Source organism: Canis aureus, chromosome 34 (genome assembly GCF_053574225.1).
Source record: "Canis aureus isolate CA01 chromosome 34, VMU_Caureus_v.1.0, whole genome shotgun sequence".
NCBI classification, from domain to species: Eukaryota; Metazoa; Chordata; class Mammalia; order Carnivora; family Canidae; genus Canis; species Canis aureus.
Window position 1 is genome coordinate 21,120,616 of NC_135644.1, and position 18,655 is coordinate 21,139,270.

Here is an 18,655-nt window from a genome sequence, read left to right on the forward strand (position 1 = left end):
AAAAATATGTTTTGTTTTGTTTTGTTTTTAAAGAAGACCTTATTTGTAGCAATTGCCAATTTCTTTAGTATACATGCTCACACCATGGCTGATTTCAAGGTGGATGCCTGGCTTGCAGTTCCTGAACATTTAACAACTGGCTCTTTTTTAAGTAAATAGACCCCCTCTCCATGGCTGAGCTGATGGTAGAGTTTCCAGAACTACAAAGACTGATGGTGGGGGAGGGAGTGTGCTCTCGAAGGCAATGAGAATTTTGTTAGAAGAAGACAGATAGGTGCCTGGTAGCCAGTCCAACAAGGAAGTTTGCACTGTACCATGCAAAGTATGCTTTGGTGTCATGATCTTATTTTACCTAAGAATTTTTTAAAGTTCTTGTATCATTTCCTTGAATAACATTTTTAAGCTCTATATAATATTCCATTCTAGGAAAGTACTGTCAGTTATCATTCTTTCATTGTTGAATATTTAGATTGATAGAATTATATGTAATGCTTTGCTGGATATGTCTATGCCCGAAGCCATTTTCCACATTTAACAGAGTTGCTGAGATAGTTTAACTATGTGAAATTACTGAATCAAAGGAATGGACCATTAAATGCTTTTGAATACTTTGCAACAGGTGTACAAAATAATTTTACCAATTCATATCACTCCTGTCACTGTAAGAGAGGAAGTGTTTCATCACACTGTTATTAAGTGTAATTTAAAAAATTGGTAGGACAGAATTGGTACATCATTTTAATTTGCACTTGTTTGAATTACTAAAAATGTCCATATTTTTGTAACAAGTGTTTTCTTATAGTGAATTTTCTTACCATTTCTCACTTGTGTTATGTGCGTATGTTGATCTTACTATACTATTATCATAGGTATTTATCTTCTTATAATTAATTTACTATATAACATACCATAATTAATAGCAGAAATTCTAGCACATAGCACTACTTGGTAAATGTTGAGGGGACTATCGTATATGAAATTCTCTCTAATTCTGTGTAATTTAGGGTGACATTAGCTCCTGTAATAGATAAATACAAATTCATAGTAAGTGAATACAATAAAAGTTTATTTCTTGCTTATGTCAAAGTTACATATGGGTATTCTTAATTGGCTCATGTGGTCATGAAGGGGCAAAAGCTCCTTCTGTCCCATGACTTTTCTTCCCTCTTGGTCCTTGTCATTACCATTCAGTGGGAGGGTGGTATAATTGGTATATTGGGGGACAATAAATGGGAGGTTTTTATGGACTAGGCCTGAAAGTGCAACATTGAATGTACTTATACTCCATTGACTAACACTCAATCCCACGGTCACAACCAATTGCAAGGGAAAAAAGAAAAGGATTTGGTATACATCTAGCCAGTCTACCAAAATCTCCATAACCTGAAATAGAGAAATCTTTTCATAAAGGCTGATTCTACTTATTGCTTTTACTACCTATATGTATCTGGAAATAAATCACCCATGCTACTTGGATAATTTACAGGATATAAATATGGAATAGAAATAATATTAAGAGATATGAGGCTTTTTAGTAGACCAGAGTGGTAGAGAAATGAGATTAAATGGTCATTCAGTGTCCTCTTGTAGACACTGGAGAGAGTGGAAGTTGTCAGACCAAGTGGTTTTGACAGATTATAAACAAGTCTTGGATAGGCAACATTCATTCAGTGTTACAGGAAATTAAATGTACAAGAATCCATATAAGGACTTTGTAATCAGCACAACCAGTAAGTTTTTTTATGACTTATTAGAATGATATTTTTAATAGGATATGTTAGCTCATTTTCTTGTTTCTACCTACACAGGTAATTAAAGTATACAGTGAAGATGAAACCAGCAGGGCTTTAGAGGTACCCAGTGACATAACTGCCCGAGATGTTTGCCAGCTGTTGATCCTGAAGAATCATTACATTGATGACCACAGCTGGACCCTTTTTGAGCATCTGCCTCACATAGGACTAGGTAAGGATGCAGAACCATAGTCCACATCATTGCATTTCTGTTCATTTCAATCATATGGCAAAGATTTTCTTCAGACAGAAAGAAAAGAGAATTATGAATAGTCCTTTTCTTTATTTTTGGTGTTGGTGGTTGGGAGACAAAGAATGTTTCACAAAGTGAAAGTAAGGGTAGAAATATTACACATTTCCTACACTTCTTTTTTTTAAATATTTATTTATTCATGAGAGGCAGAGAGAGAGAGAGAGAGAGGCAGAGACACAGGCAGAAGGAGGAGCAGGCTCCATGCTGGGAACCCCACGTGGGACTTAATCCTGAAACTCCAGGATCACACCCTGGGCTGAAGGTGGTGCTAAACGGCTGAGCCACCTGGGCTGCCCCATTTCCTACACTTCTTTGTTTAAATAGCGATAGATGGGAATTTGGGAGCCAAAACATAAGGTACAAATTGATAGATAAATTTCTTTCTTGTTTTCAAGATTTTATTTGTTTATTCAAGAGAGACACAGAGAGAGGCAGAGACACAGATGGAGAGAGAAGCAGGCTCCCTGCGGGGAGCTGATGTGGGACTCAATCCCATGACCCTGGGATCATGACCTGAGCCACAGGCAGTTGCTTAACTACTGAGCCACCCAGGTGCCCGATAGATGAATTTCATAATAATCTTTGGTAGCACAATGAACAGTTTTTGAGAAGTTAATAAAATAAACTGTTATTTGAACTGTTTTTTGAATTGTCACACAGACATGGGAAGTATCAATAGTGGTAGTTCTGGCACCTTAACTTTTTCTTGAAGAATTAAGTAACTTCTTTACCTTTTAAAGTCACAAACATAAAGAACAACTGTTAAAAAAATATATTTTTAATTTGAAGTGCATCTCTGTATTGTAAAATGTAGAGGGTTTTTCCCCCTAATTTTTAAGAATAAGTTATAGAAGATTTTCATTCTTCTGCTAGAGGGAGACAAAATTTGGCAACAGTACTATTTTACCTTTTCTTATTTTTACAGATATTAGTGTTAAAAAAACATTTTCCCATAATAAGTAGTGAAAAAGAAGTAAGTTTGCTATGATAATGTCATTTGATTCTTTGAATTCCGTATGAGTTTCCTGTGGCTGCTGTAACAAATGACTGTAAACCTGGTGGCTTATAACAACCAAAAGTTATTTTCTCACGGTTCTGGAGGCCAGAAGTCTGAAATCAGTATCACTGACTTGAAATCAAGGTATTGTCAGGGACACACTTCCTCTGGAGGTTCTAGGAGAGAATCTGTTCCTTGCCTTTTCCAGCTTCTGGTGGCTGCTGGCATTCCTTGGCTCTGGCTGCATCACTTCAATCTCTGTCTCTGTGGTCACAATGGAGCTTCCTCTTCTGTCGAGTCATTCTCTGCCTCTCTCTTACAAAAATGGTACTGTTTAGAGTTTACCCAGATAATCATCCAGGATAATCTCTTCATTTCAAGATCCTTTAATCATATCTGCAAAATCCTTCCCCCCCAACCCGCCTCCATATCAGATAACATTGACAGAAAACCTGAATTCTGAAGGTATGTCATACTTCAGCCAGTGTGACGTGCTGTCTCGCCTTCTTAGAGCAGAAAAAGTTCAACATATATTTTCTGCATTATTGTTTGTAACTAATTTAACTTCTATTCATGACTGTGAATCTCCTAAAAGTATAGTTTTAACTCTCAATAGATACTCGCCATATTCTAAACTACTTTTATATGTGTTTGTGAGAATACAGCTTTTTTTTTTTTTAAAGATTTTATTTATTTATTCATGAGAGAGAGAGCGCGAGAGAGAGGCAGAGACACAGGCAGAGGGAAAAGCAGGCTCCATGCAGGGAGCCGGATGTGGGACTTGATCCCGGGTCTCCAGGATCAGGCCCTGGACTGAAGGCAGCACTAAACCACTGAGCCACCCAGGCTGCCCAAGAATACAGCTCTTAATTAGCTTAGTATGTAATTACAGTATTTTATACTCTTAATTTTTTCTTTTGAAGCAACTTTAAAAACTTTTTTTCTTTTTGGTTATAGTCACTATAATTTATCCCTAAAAAAATAGCTTGATGTTTAATGATAAAAATCTACTCTTTAAATCAAGCACCAGTTTTCACTGAAACCACACAGCAAATTATATTAAGGAATAAAATGCACAGGTCTTTTAATGTAGAGGCTTAAAATGGAACATTGAGAATTAATTTGAGTTACGTACTAAATTTAAACTTTTAGGCATCAAATAGAAATGTATTTATCCATTACTCTATTTTCTGGAAATGCTGAAATAAAATCAAAGATGTGAGAATAGTGTCTTATGGCTTCATCAACCATGCATTAGACCAAAGATTATGAGAAAGAAATTGTTTCACAGCTTTCTTGTGTTCTTTTTCTTTCCTCTTGTTTTCACTCAGATTATATCTTTAAAAAAAAAGATTTGATTTATATATTTGACAGAGAACTTGAGCCTGTGCACACACAAGGCAGGGGAAGAACAGAAGCAGCCTCTGCACTAAGCATGGGGCACAAGGTGGGCTCAGTCCCAGTGCTGCTCAACTGACTGAGCCACCCAGGCACCCCACTCAGGTTGTATCTTTAAACAGAAAAATGCCAATATAATGCTGCCCCAATACTAACGCGTATTAGATTTACCAGCTTCTTTTTCTTTCTTTTATTGGTTTATTTATTAGCTGCTTTAGTTCTGTAAGGATGCACTGAAACATTAGATGATAGCTAATGAAAATCTCTATTTTCTTTTTTTTCTTTCTTTCTTTATTTTTTCTCCGTTTTAACATAATCTGTGTTTCCTTTTGTGGACTACCTTGTTTTTGTGTATGTGTGTGGACCTAAAAATTCATCTTATTTTTTTTTTCTTTTCACTTTAACAGATTTCACAAAAACTAGGAACTCTCCCTGCCTTTTCCTGTTGACTTACTCAAACAGCTTAAATATCTATTTATTGACTATTTTATGCCAAGCCTATTTTGTGTGTAGATCTTGGGGAGTAGATTATGAACATAACAGACAAAAGATACTGCCCTTACGAGTTTGCATTCTCATGGGAAGAGAAAGTAAGAGACATATGGCTAAAATTTGTAATCCCTTAGGTGATGATAAGTATAGGTTTCTCCTGCTATCTGAAAGTAGAGCACTCCTGTGAATGCTTTTGTAAGCTGGAATGGTATAGAGCAAAGAAGTATTTACTGTTAATTTATATGGGAAAACATTTGAGCATTCCCAGATCCCAGAAATAACCTCTCTTAGCATTTTCTGATATCTTAGGACACATCTTGCCAACAGATGCACAAAATAAAACAAGATAAAGCACAGATGCTCCCAGACAAAGTTCAAAGCTATGAGAGCTTGCTTGATGCTGAGATGCTGAGTGTAGTTCCCTGGAAGGAGCTTGGCAGGACCGCTCTCCCTGCTGCTCTGTGGAGCCTGCTGCCTTTATAAGGGCTCATTGCAAAGCACACGCTGAATGGTATTTTCACTTTTCACCTTTTTTGTAAAAGCAAAAATCCTCCTTAGATTTCTGTTGGTTGGCATAAACAGATACTAATGTAGGTCTTTTTTTTGTAAAAGCAAAGGGGTAAAATGTGAACTTTTAAAAACCTCGAGTTGCCTGTGCTGGGGAAAAGAGGAAAAGGCAAGGAAGAAGGAAAGAGCATCTTGGCGGGGGAGGGGGAGTAGGCGACACAGTTTAGATAGAGGGATCAGTGAAGGTGTCCCTGAAGTATGATGTTGAGGAGAATATTTGTGGCAGTGTCCTTGTGTTCAGGCAGCGGCCAGAGGCCAGTGCTTTTGGAGCAGGGGTGCAGAGTGATGGAGTGGATTTCGGTAGGGTTGCTGCAGAGCCAGCTCATCTAGGGTCTTATATTCCATGGAGGGGCTTGGCTTTTACACCGAGTGAGAGAAAAAAGTGACTGGAGGTCTTTGAGTCAGAGAGCAATATGATCCTGATTTAGTTTTGAAAGTACAGTTGACCCTTGAATAACATGGGTTTGAACTCTGTGGATCCACTTATATGTGTTTTTTTTCCCCCAGTAAATCCTGTTCAGTACTGTAAATTTATTTTCTCTTTCTTATGATTTTCTTGATAACATTTCTTTTCTCTAGCTTACTTTTGTGTGAGAACGCAGTATATAGTACATGTAATGTCAGAATATGTATTAATCGACTGCTTATGTCATCAGTAAGCCTTCCAGATTTTTGACTGCAAGGGGAGGTCTGTACCCCTATCCTCCACATTGTTCAAGGGTCAACTATATACTACCAAGAAGGCCAGAATTCAACCGTTTAGAGGCTAAGCAACTTTGTTTTGCTTCTACATCAAACTACCTGTGGCTTCCTGGATCAATAAATCCTGGCCCATCTGTTATTTCTGTCATTTCTCCTTGTACCATCTTCACAGTATAGTCTACACTGGTATGAGATGTGATATTTTTGAGACTCTGAAGCCTTAGAGGTGAGAACATGGTGACTTGTGGGATAGGTGAGAGAGAGTTAAGGGTTTTCTGTACTTGAGGTCACTTTAATGACCAAGAGGAGCTTAGGAAAGGGTCAGAGACATTTTATATTGTTAATAAATATGCTACTATTGTTGCTTTTGATCTGTTAAAATACATCACAAATTCTAAAGTCAGATGGAAGAGCACTTAACGTTCAAAATATGATAGATTTATGGAATTGAAAGTCTGTTTTCAGAGAGACATTTTCTTTGGCAAAGGAAACTTCAGTTTTAGTAGTAGTTTATTTTATTTATTTTATTTTATTTATTTTATTTTGTAGTAGTTTTAATATGAATGCATATGTGTGATAGCTGCTATTAATGTGCATCTTATACATGCAAGGCACAGAATGAGAGGTTTTAACGTTTAATGTTCTCATTACTTAGCCTCATTGCAACCCTGCAAGATGTGTTTTCTCATCTCCCTTTGACATATAGGAATACAGAGACTCAGTGATGAAATTCCTTGCCTGGAATCAAACATGGCTCACATGTGGGTCCTTTCAGATTCTAAAGTCTATGCATTTTCCACTGAAGTGAGTTTGTTTCTCTTCACGTTCCTGGGATTCCATGGTTGGTTTGTCTCTTTCTCACTCTCCATCTTTGTCTTTCATGCGTGGTTTGAGTAAAAGTTAAAATTTTGAACGCTCAAGAAAATTTTCAGATAAATTTTTCTTAACAAGGTAGTATTGAAATTACTGTGGTCCACCTCATCTAACCCAGTTCACTTTATAGCAGAGCAAGCTATTTCTCTTGACTGAGCAAGAGGATCGTGTTGGAAATTACTTATCCTTGAATTGGTATATAACATAAACGGTAATATGACATTTGGAACTCTGAATACAATATCAATATTTCATCTCCTCTGGCAGTAATTATTAACGTATGCTCCTGGGATTTTTAATAGGCAGAGTAAATCATGGAAGGCAGCTAAATATCCTAATTTTGTTACAAATCTCTGATTTGCCTGATTTGTGATCATGTTATGATGAGGTTCTAGTTGCACACAGTTTCATAGACACTGAATTTAAAATATCAGTACATCAACAAATATTTGCCCTGCTCACATACGTAACATTTTGTAACTGGTATGTTTTAGTTCATGGCCACTGGATGTCACTGTCGATCCCCAGATGGAGCCCTCTGCTTTTAGCATCAGAGGATTGAGGGGGGGGAATGGGGTGGGGACAAAAACTTCAGTTTTAAGTCCTCTGGAACTTAATGGGATCCATGTTTGTCTTGCTCCCATTTTGATTCCTAATTGAAGCCATGGTATGAAGCAGTGGCAATTAACACAGTACCTCAAGCACATACCTATAGACTCCTCGGGAAGAAGAATTAATTGTATTTTAGTGTCATTGCTAGGGACAGCTGAGAGTTCCATTGTGAATATCATTGTGGAGTGGCTTTAATAAGCAAAATGAATGACTGGAGGCTTTTAATGAAACCATTTTTATGTGTGCAGCTATACCCACGTGATCTCTTTTAAGACAGAAACAGTGCACAGCAACGACGAGTTAACGCCTCACAGCTGCCTGCTTTGAAGCTGCTCCTTCACTTTTTTTCTCTTTTACAAAAGAGTCACAAGTGTTTTTCCTGTTGTCTGGAGCTGATACGCAGTTGTACTTTCAGTGCTCTTTGTAACCTACCAGCCATCAGAGTTGTGACCACCTTTATCACCAGCACAAATAATTGTGACGCCTTTAGGGTATGTGGCATCAGGCTTCCTTCTCTCCTTAGACTGACCTGAGCTTTGAGGAGGCACCATGTCCTGGTGGCACATGAAGGCTAGAGGCAGAGAATATGAACCCGAGAAGAGTGCTTATAGCTAAATCTGCCTCCTGGTCCAGCTGATCTTTCCTCCTCAGTGTTCATGTAGCCTGAGTTCGGGTCTTACCATCTCTCTCCTCAGGTATTATATTAGCCTTGTTTTTGGTCCCCTTGCCTCTGCTCATACCAGCGTTATCCATGTGAACGCAGACCTGATTCTTCATGCGTTAGGGTCCAAGGTCCTTTGTGGGGCTTGTAGCACCTGTGACCTAACTATCCCTCCTATCTCCAGCCTTCTGTCTCCCCTCCTCCTCCACTTTAAGTTTATACATTAAAGAAATGCCTATACTTGCCCACATGCACTACAGTTTCTACTCCTTCATTTTCTTGCTCCCACCATTAGGGCCCTCAGCGAGTCCTTTCTCACCCATCCTTACCTGGCTATACCTCTTCCAAAGCTTACTTGGAATTTTGGTCAAAAATGGTAGCAAAGGGGCAGCCTGGTGCCTCAGCCGTTTAGCGCCACCTTCGGCCCAGGGCCTGATCCTGGAGACCCCGGGATCAAGTCCCACGTTGGGCTCCCTGCATGGAGCCTGCTTCTCCCTCTGCCTCTCTCTCTCTGTGTTTCTCATGAATAAATAAATAAAATCCTTAAAAATAAAAAAATAAAAAAAAATGGTAGCAAAGGATAACTGCTAGCCATTTCCCGAAAATATCATAAAAATAAAGTAAGGTCAAAACCCTCAGCTGTCCAAGCTGACAGCCAGCGAACCTAGTGCCACAGTCTTAGAGGAGAAGAAAAAAGCAGTTGGTGGCACCCTAACGTTCAACCTTATGAAGTAGATTTGCCCCTTCTATCAGAGAGTAGGTAGGGAGACAGAGCTGTGTGTTCTGTGTTCCAAGCAGCTGTTCCTTGAGACAATTAGGATGCTTGCTGGAACTACCATTTCTCATACATCCTTTAGGAAATTGCAAATCCTGAACATAACAGAAGCACTGGGAGTAACTGATGAATTGTGTCCTGAGGTAGAGACATTTCCACAAGTACATGCTAGACTGGGGTGTGGAAAACAACCAAATTTTGCCAAGAAATAAATATAAGGTTGTTCAGGCAGTATTAATTAGAAAAATAAAACCTAATGATATAATAATAGAGGGATGTAATAAATTACATTACATCCATAGGATATAAATCATGTAGCTTTTGATTATGTTTTTGGAGTTTTTTCTTTGAAGTCTGATGTGGACAGGTATAAGATTTTAAAGATGATTGATTGACTGGATGAGTACATATAAACATATGTATGGTGTTTCCTAAATTTTGTGAAAAATATATACACATACATTCATATGGACCCAGAGGAAAAACAAGAAGGGAATATACTGAAATGTTCAGTGCTAATTCCTGATTGAGAGGTTAAAGATGGATGGTGATTGTCTGCTGGCCATTGTTTTCAAATTTTCAATAATGGAAATGTATTATTTTAGAAATCAGAAAAAACCCACAATTTTAAAAACTTAAGAGGTTTATAAAGATTTAGACATTTTCCTGAAGCTCCAAGTTGCCCAAGTACCTATCTTCTGACCTGCTGTTAACATTTTCTGCAACTATCATAACAGTGGTCATATTATTAAAAGTCGACAGTAATTCCACAAGGGCTGGAACTCTGTGTATTTCTTTGTAACCAAGCATCTAGGACATATAAGTGGTTATTGAACTAAACTGTACTAAACTGTAAGGTACTTATATAAAGCAGTTCAAAGGATGGATTACAACATACATAGAAAGAAGAGACTTGCAAAAGAAACCAAAGAAGTCACATGCCATGCCCAGGTGGAAATTTGCTCTGTCTTTAAAGGATGCATTTGGTAACTTAGAATTTATGGAGGCTATTTCTAAACTCTCTGGGTATTTACCAGTCAGCTTGAGGTGATGTGTATGCAGATACTTGGTGGAAAAGTAAGGATTTCTATGAATACAAGTTGTGATCAGTGAGTCAGAGATAATATGAAGAATATTTCAGTTTGTTGAAGAATGATCCACAAGGCCTTTATTATACCCATCAAGCTTAAGTGTCAAGATTTTTCTATTAATTGCGCTTGGGGAGCTGAATACGATGGTAGCAATTTTTCCAGAGGAGTTCCTTGGTATTAAATAGTTTTCTTAGATTAAGAAAGCTTTCAGCATTGAGCCCTATTGTATTCTTTGCTTCTCCAGTTTTTGTTTTGCTTGGTCAGAGGCTGTTCATTTTTATCTGAAAATAAGATTGACAAAATGTATGTAGTTTCTGCCTAGCCCAGAGAAGTACAAGGACCATTTGTCTCCTGGAGTTTCCTGTAACAAAGGTATACAAAGAATTGTTTTCTGGGCGAATTAGAGGTAAAAGCCACTTTTGTTTCTTCTCTTATCAAGTGATGAGAAGAGTAGGGACTCAGGTTTCTATTTGAGCCTCACGCTGTACTTTCAGTAGATTCAGCGAAGAAATCCAGGCAGAAGGTCACAGGTGAACACTTTCCATTCTGGGAGGATTGAGGGTTTTTAAAAGACTTTGAAGTGAAATCAACAGTTTCAGAAGAAACTTCTTTTACTCTTTTTCTTCTTCTTCTTCTTTTTTTTTTTTTAAAGAAAAAGTTTCTGAAAATCAAATAGAAAACAATTATATGTTGCTATTATTTGGCAATATTTTGTTGCATTGCCATGACACTTCACACTGGTCTGTCGGAAACAAAGATAAAATTTAAAGTGATTTGAAGCTTTTGTTTTAGTTTTAAGAAAGCATTTCTTTGCTCTTTAGTAGGCTTTTTTTCTCTTTTTTTGGATGCTGTTTTGAAGTGATTTAAGAGGGCTTCTCTCCTATTTTTCTACCTACATAGAAGTGGTATTCAGTCATTGTCATTCACTTTCTAATGCCTGAAAAATACTGCAGAACGTTTCAAAGTGGATTTGTAACTATAAAGTTTTATTTATTTATTTTTATAAAGTTTTAATAGTATATCTTAATATAGCATTTTAGATGGATTTATGAAGTTTTAAAAATAAGGTCTTTAAAAGAATCATGATGAATTTATGAGACAGTTACCTAGGGTCATTTATCACATGGTAATCCACAAAGTATCTGAATTCAGTTTGAGTGACAGTTCCTAGTATCAGTGTTTTTGAGTATTGCAGCACAGAGTCCCTAGTTACAGAATTAATCTGTTTCTTTTTGATATTTGAAATATATAAGTTACTTAGTAGAATCATTCAGTTGTTTAAAATCCAATTGGTTTTAGAATGACTTTAAAGAGGAGGAGTCAATAGAAAGTTAATTAGGTGCCATCAGCAACTTTTCACCTCCTCTTTAGCATTCTTCTTTTCCTCTCAGTTATCCATCTAAGCATCTTGTATCTTCATGCTGACCTCCTCTCTACTAAGGTCTGTGTTTAGTTAGGTATCTGCCTTTAAAAAAAGAAACCAGGAAGTTTCTGCAAGATGTGATTAACTGATAATCAAACATCCCTTTTAGGGTTATTCAGATTATTGTAATATTAATCCTTTAACATAATGAGACTTAATTGGGGGATGGTGTATGATGGTGCATCCAAATTGGGATGGGAATGTATAAATTTAAAAAGATTATTAATATAATTTTCAGAAAAGCCAGATTCTATAATAAGACAATTTTAGTTCTGTTACCAGAGAAGGATATAAGGTGAGAACCCATAGCTGCATCTGATCCTCTGGACTTTGTTTATTTGCTTTTTTATATGTTATCTGAAGTTTCAATAGAATATCCAGAAATCATCTTTGAAGGAATCAAAAATATGTCTTCTGTTTTCTCATGTACTCTAGTCTAGCTTTATTTGAAGAAATTCTTCTTAAGATTACCAGAATATTTTACCGTTGCAGTCATGTGTTAGACATTTGGTATTATAGTTCTGTGAAATTTTCTGCGAATATTGTATGTTATTTTTCCTTTCTACCTTGGTAGGCTGGGCTTTTCTTGCATGTAAATTACTGCTTGGTTGGTGATCACAGATATTACCCAAAGTGCTTTTCGTTAGCATTTGTCATAACTGTTCAAATACAGTTTGGCTTTTCTACCCTTGTTGTTTTATTTCCAAATTTTGGGACGATCCAAATTCAAATGATTTTGTTACTTTCATGTGAGGTTAAGATTGATATAATTTAAAATAATGCCCATTATTTTCATTCCCCTTACACTCAAAATGTGGTTATTTTCACTTAATTACCAAATATTTATTGAACACATTTCAAAATAAAAGAATTTGAGGCAGTTGAAATATCAGAGCTGCAGGAACATGAGAGAGGATTTTAGTGGATCTGGACAAAATGAACAGGGCATAAGTAGGCTCAGTAGAGGCAGCAGGGGATGCTTCTCCAGTGGGAGCTGTAGGAGGAGGCAGAGGCAGTGCTTACAGAGGAAGAGCATCAACTTCGGATCAGGCATGTGGCTGCTCTTCAAATCCTGAGATGTTCACTATTCTGAACTTCAGGTTCCTTTTCTGAAAGATGGAAATATAATTTGTTCAATTAGACGGTGATATTACTTTATCACAGGCCTGGTGGCTTCAAACAACAGAAATGCAATTTGTAACAGTTCTGGAGGTGAGAAGTCCACAACTAACGTCACTGGGCTGAACTCAAGATGATGGCAGACTCTTTCTGGGTCATTAAAGGGAATCCTTCCCTTCCTTCGTCCAGCTTCTGGTGGTTGCCATCATTCCTTGGCTTGTGTCCCTGTCATTTGAATCTGCCTCTGTGGTCACATTGCCCTTTCCTCTTCTGTCTGGGTCATATCTCTTTCTGTCTTATAAAGGTCTCCTTGTAATTGGATTTCAAGACGACTTGGATAATTCAGGATAATCTTGGTCTCTTTAAGTTAATGACATCTGCAAAGACTTTGCCATATAAGGCAACATTTATAGGCTCCAGATATTGTTGGGGCCACTGTTCAGCCTACTGAAAATATTATAAATGAGTTACATACAGATTTAAAATACTCTCAATTGAAGATTCAGACCTACTCTCATTTCTGCAACATGCTGGTGAGGCATTAAGTCCCAGGACAGGTGTTTGTTTAACTCTTGTCCAGCTTTTCATATTCTGGAAACTCTAGTTCCTCTCTAGTTTATTGACTCTACCATAAAGCCACTTAAGTTCATGGTCTTCTCTTAGCTCTTGGATGTGCCTGATGGGTCGAGGGGGTGGTACTGTTGCCATGTTCTTTCTCTGTAGTGAGATGTTATGAACTCATCTGTCTGTGTTGTCCTCAGCTATGGCTTTTCCACCATGCTAGGTATAGGGTATCTGTTGGAAGCTAGATGTCTCCTAAGGCTGCCCGCTGGTTTGGGCCACATGCCACCATTAAATATATCTGCTGTTTTATCACCATCAACTCATCACTATGGAAGCGTTCTCGTTCTGGAAGGACACAGGATACAGGGTCACTTGGGACCTACACTGTCCACTTTTATCTAGCTCAGTCTATCCTTTCCTCCACCAACCTTTTAACTGCTTCTCAGAAGACAGAAGGTGGGTTCCTGTATGAGGCAATCAAGAATTATCTAGGCATGATTCTCTCCAAGCACTTATATTTGTCAAAGATTGATAAGGTCTATTGTGAACTCAAAAGTAAAGAGAATGCACTTCTGTAACTTTTTCCCTCTGCTCTGCACAGTGTATCTTGAGGGCAGAACATAGGATTCTTTAGTGATAGAGGTGATCGGTACCAAGAAACATAGGTTGATAAAACAAACAAGCAAATATCTTGCTCACTACCTTGAAATTTTCTTCCTCTGCAGTTGCAAAAAAATATAGATATCATGCTTAACATTTAGTATGTTTAATGTGAACCTATGTTTCGTAAGCCTGAAATACCAGCTGGTTTGTGTAAGTAGACAAAACTAAGACTAGAGAGGTTGTTAGGGATACGATTCCCCACTGGATATCTCAGTGCCACTGACTCTCCCCAACCTACTTCTCTTACAGTTTTTCCGACTCGTTAATAGCAACACAATCCTTCCAACCATTTGGGTGGAGAACTTGGTGTTTTCCCTAACCACCAAATCATGTCCGATTTGTCAGCAACTCCTTTTGGCTTTACCGTCAGCATATATCCAGAGTCTGCCTGTTTCGTACATTTCCACTGCTATTGCTCTAATCCAAGCCATATCATCTGTCCTCTCATTAATTGCAGTATTCTACACCAAATGGTCTTGCGTCTACCCTTAAGCCTTTTAAAATCAGCTCTCCTCCATAGCCAGTGCAATCCAATGAAAATATAAGTTCATGTTATTTCTCTGTTCAAAATGCCTTCTCATCTGACTCCAAGGCAAAGTCAGAACTATGAACTGTAAGGCTTTATCCAGTCTTCCCAGCTCATCACCATTGCTTCTCTAACCTCTTCTCCTCATACTTGGCCCTTTGGTCACTCAGCTTCGGCCACATTAACCTCCTTGCAGTATTTCAAACATAGAGCCTTGCTCTTGCCTCAGAAGCTTTGTTTTGGTTCTTCCTGTGGGTGTCTGTTTCACTCATGCCCCCTTCTCCTTTGGGTCTTTGTTCAAACATTACCTTCTCAATGAGACCTATTTTGGCAAGCTTTTGAAAATGAATTCTTTTCTCCTAAGGCCTCCTCTCTCCTAAAGCCCTGCTCTATTTTTCTTTGTAGTGTTTATCACTGTCTTTTAAGATTTACATTTCATTTATAGTCTGTCTTCCCATTAGAATGAAAGCTTCAGGAGGCAGTGGTTTTTAACTGTATGCATTACTAAATTCTAAACCCCAAGATGAACGATGCGTGGTAGGCCTTCAATAAATATTTGTCAAATAGATAAATGAATGGTATAGCTGCCAGACTACATGGATGTATCCCACAGCAAGTAGGAAGTGGACAAACTTTTTGAACAAGGGTCACATTGACACACATGTTTTATGAGGTTTGCTATGGTATCAGTGTCCAGGTTGGATTGGAAGAGTGAGAAACCAGAAGTTTGGGGATTAGTTAGGAAAGGTGAAAGTCTGGGATGCCTGGGTGGCTCAGTGGTTGAGCGTCTGCCTTCAGCTCAGGGTGTGATCCTGTGGTCCCAGAATCCAGTCCTGTATCGGGCTCCCTGCATGGAGCCTGCTTCTCCTTCTGCCTCTGTCTCTGCCTCTCTCTCTGTCTCTCTCTCTCTGTGTGCATAAATAAATAAAATATATTTTTTAAAGGAAAGGTGAAGGTCTAAATTGGGATCGTGACAGTGGGAATGAGTGAGGGGTTGTTGAGAGACATTTGAAGGAAAAATCCCTGGTATCTGGGAATAGCAGAAGTGGAAGGGTATAGGAGTGGGTATAAAAATGCAACGGACAAAGGAGAATTTAGGAAAAAGAGAAAAAGGAAGATGACTTTTCAAGTTTATTTTTTATTTTGATAAAATGTACATCACATAACATTTACCATTTTAAGGGTATAGTTCGTTGGCATTATGTACATTCATATTGTACAACCATCACCACTACCCATCTGCAGAACATTTTTATCTTCTCATAATGAAACTCTGAACCCATTAAACAATAACTCCTTGCTCCCCAGTTCCTGCAACCACCATTTTATTTTTTTGTGTCTACGAATTTCTTCCAGGTATCACACATACATGGAATCATACAATATCTGTACTTAGGTCTTCTTATATATATAGTATCTTTGAGGTCCATCCATGTTGTAGCATGTGTCAGAATTTCATTCCTTTTTAAGGCTGTTCTTTGAATTCCATTGTATGTACTACATGTTGTTTGTCCGTTCATCTGTTGGTGGACATGAGGGTGTTTCTACCCATTAAATGATGCTACTATGAACAGTGGTGTACAAACATCTGTTCTAGTCACTGCTTCATTTCTTTTTGTGATATGCTAAGAATTGGCATTGCTGGCATCGATGTTTTAGGGGAACCACCGTACTGACTTTAGATTTAGACAAAGTCTTGAGGTGGTGGAAAGTCTAACAGTTGAGACTAGAGCATGAATAAAAGCACCTGTAGCCTTTGATTTCATCTCAAGGACCTTGATAGATGGGATGGCTGAAGGTAGGGTGAATTAGTTGAAGAAAGGGAAAGAAAAGATTTGAGTCCAGAATTGCATCTTAGAAGAGAAGAGGAGCTATAGGAGCTCGTCAGTGAGACTGAAAAAGAGCAATTGGAGTTAGGAACAGAACCCAGAGTGTTCATGCACACTTAGCTCAAACTCATCCATATTCATGGAGAATTCTTACAAGAACTTCTTTCAGATGAATAAGCTTCTATTTAAGTATGACATTACTTTCAAGGGTTTGGGTGTTGTAGGCAACAGATCACTACTGAGTGTTGAATGTTTGAGACACAGATACTTTTCAAAAAGATCCTAGAAGCACCAAAAAAAGGCAGAGCATTCCTATCTATATCCCTTTGTTGGCTGCTCTTCACTTCCTGTTTTGCATTAGTAATTTCACAGTAAATTTTCTTTAACCTTTTACTGAAATATGATATACCATAAGAAAAGTGAACAAGCCATATGTGGACAACCTCAGTGAACTCTCAGATGTTGCAGAAACTTGGATATCCAACACCCAGAACAAACAGTATCCACACCCAGTAGTTCCCTCGTGCCTGTACTCCCTCATCCACTATCCCCATTATCCTGATTTCTAGCACCACAGATTGATTTTACCTGTGTTGAACTTTAAGTACTTAAAAGTACTTAAAGTATTTAAGTACTTTATTTAAGTGTCACTTTATTTAAGTACTCTCTGTATCTGGCTCCTTTCATTTAATATCATGTTTGTAAAATTCACCCATACAGTTGTGTGTTGTTGTAGTATGTGTTTTCCATTATTTCCACTATTTATTTATTCTCATGGTGATAGGCATTTGGGTAGTTTCCAGTGCGGGGCTATTATGAATAGCACTGCTATGGACATCAAGTTTCTTATTAAAATAGGAGTCGTGCATGTAACGTTTCCCTCTGTAAAGTTGATTTTGCTTATTTCATTTAAGTATCTTTCCTCCTAAGTGCCTTCCCACCCTACCCAAAGTATATTTGCTTGAACATTAGTTCTGAAAGCATAAAGTACCGCAAGAAATTAGATTTCTTAAAAATTGTATGTTCTTGCATTAAAAATTTTCCTTTTAAAGCATTTATTTTAACTTTTCTCAACGATCCAGACTATGTATCTTAAATGCATTTTGAACCTGTCAAAATTTTTCATCTCTTAATGGGGTGAATTGTTCAACCTTGAGGCAAATATTTTAATTTTGGCATCACGACGAATGGGAGAAAAAAGAATAGCTCCTGCATTCTTAATGCAGATTTATTATCAAACGTAATTATCATTTACATAGCAATAAAAGGAATTGAAAATTAGCAAAAAGTGCATTGTGATATTTTGTCATTTTTCTCCTCAGGTTACAATCTGCTTTGGTATAAAAAATCAACATTACTAATTCAAAATTGCTCAAAATACTATCAATCTAGCTAGTCTAGAATTGAGTTAAAATTTGCTATATTTAATAAAGATACTTACATAATATGGTTTATATATTTGTATAGATAAATGTGTTCATATTTCTTTCTTTCTACCTATTTGTCTTTCTATTCATTCATCTGTCTATACATCCATTCATCCATCTATCCATCCATCTATTAACACACTCACGTAAACATTCCTTACAGAAAGAACAATGGAAGATCATGAGCTGGTGATTGAAGTGCTATCTAACTGGGGAATGGAAGAAGAAAATAAACTATACTTTAGAAAAAATTATGCCAAATATGAATTCTTTAAAAACCCAATGGTAAGTGAAATCCCCATTAATAGTTATGGGAAATAAATGAATTTGTTAAATGTTATGTTATTTGATATTATGTGAAGAAAAGAGTGACTATAAATCAAATACAATTCCCTATTTGGTAAATTGTAGATAAAAATTATGTTCCATGAACATCACAGTCAAGTTTCTTCTTACTCTAACAGTGATTAGTCAGCATTATCACAGAAGTTCAGGTGAACCCTTTTGGGGAGCTATTTCTTCATTTTCTTGCTTTTTAAGAAAACTATTATACATTTAATTTTGGTTGAATAAATTATTAAATATCCTTAAGCAGCTCCAAAATATTATAGTGTAACACTTTTCACAAAATTTAGGAAATTTAAATAAGAACATTTCTAAAGTGAAAACAGATTGCTGATTGTTGAGAGTGCTATAGTTTGGCCAAAAATTTAATATTGACATGAATCTTGCTGTTCCAAAATATATTTTTTCAGTGCAGTAATTACTGAGCTAAGTAGAAATGAGATAAAGACCAGAGCATTATCTAATAAATACTACTTTCATTATAATTCTCTTTAAAAGAAAATAAATGTGTGTCACATTCTAGTGAAGACTGGGGATCTGGAGAA

At 37.2% G+C, this 18,655-nt stretch overlaps 1 protein-coding gene across 4 annotated transcripts in view; it reads left to right on the forward strand.

Annotated features, from left to right (window-relative positions):
* GRB14 (growth factor receptor bound protein 14) overlaps positions 1-18,655 on the forward strand; it is a 130,335-nt gene that overhangs the window by 86,604 nt on the left and 25,076 nt on the right. For all 4 annotated transcript variants that reach the window (XM_077883618.1, XM_077883617.1, XM_077883620.1 and 1 more), the window contains 2 exons: positions 1,809-1,965; positions 17,929-18,050. In XM_077883618.1, coding sequence (XP_077739744.1) covers positions 1,809-1,965; positions 17,929-18,050 — 279 coding nt within the window. The remainder of the gene's footprint in view (positions 1-1,808; positions 1,966-17,928; positions 18,051-18,655) is intronic.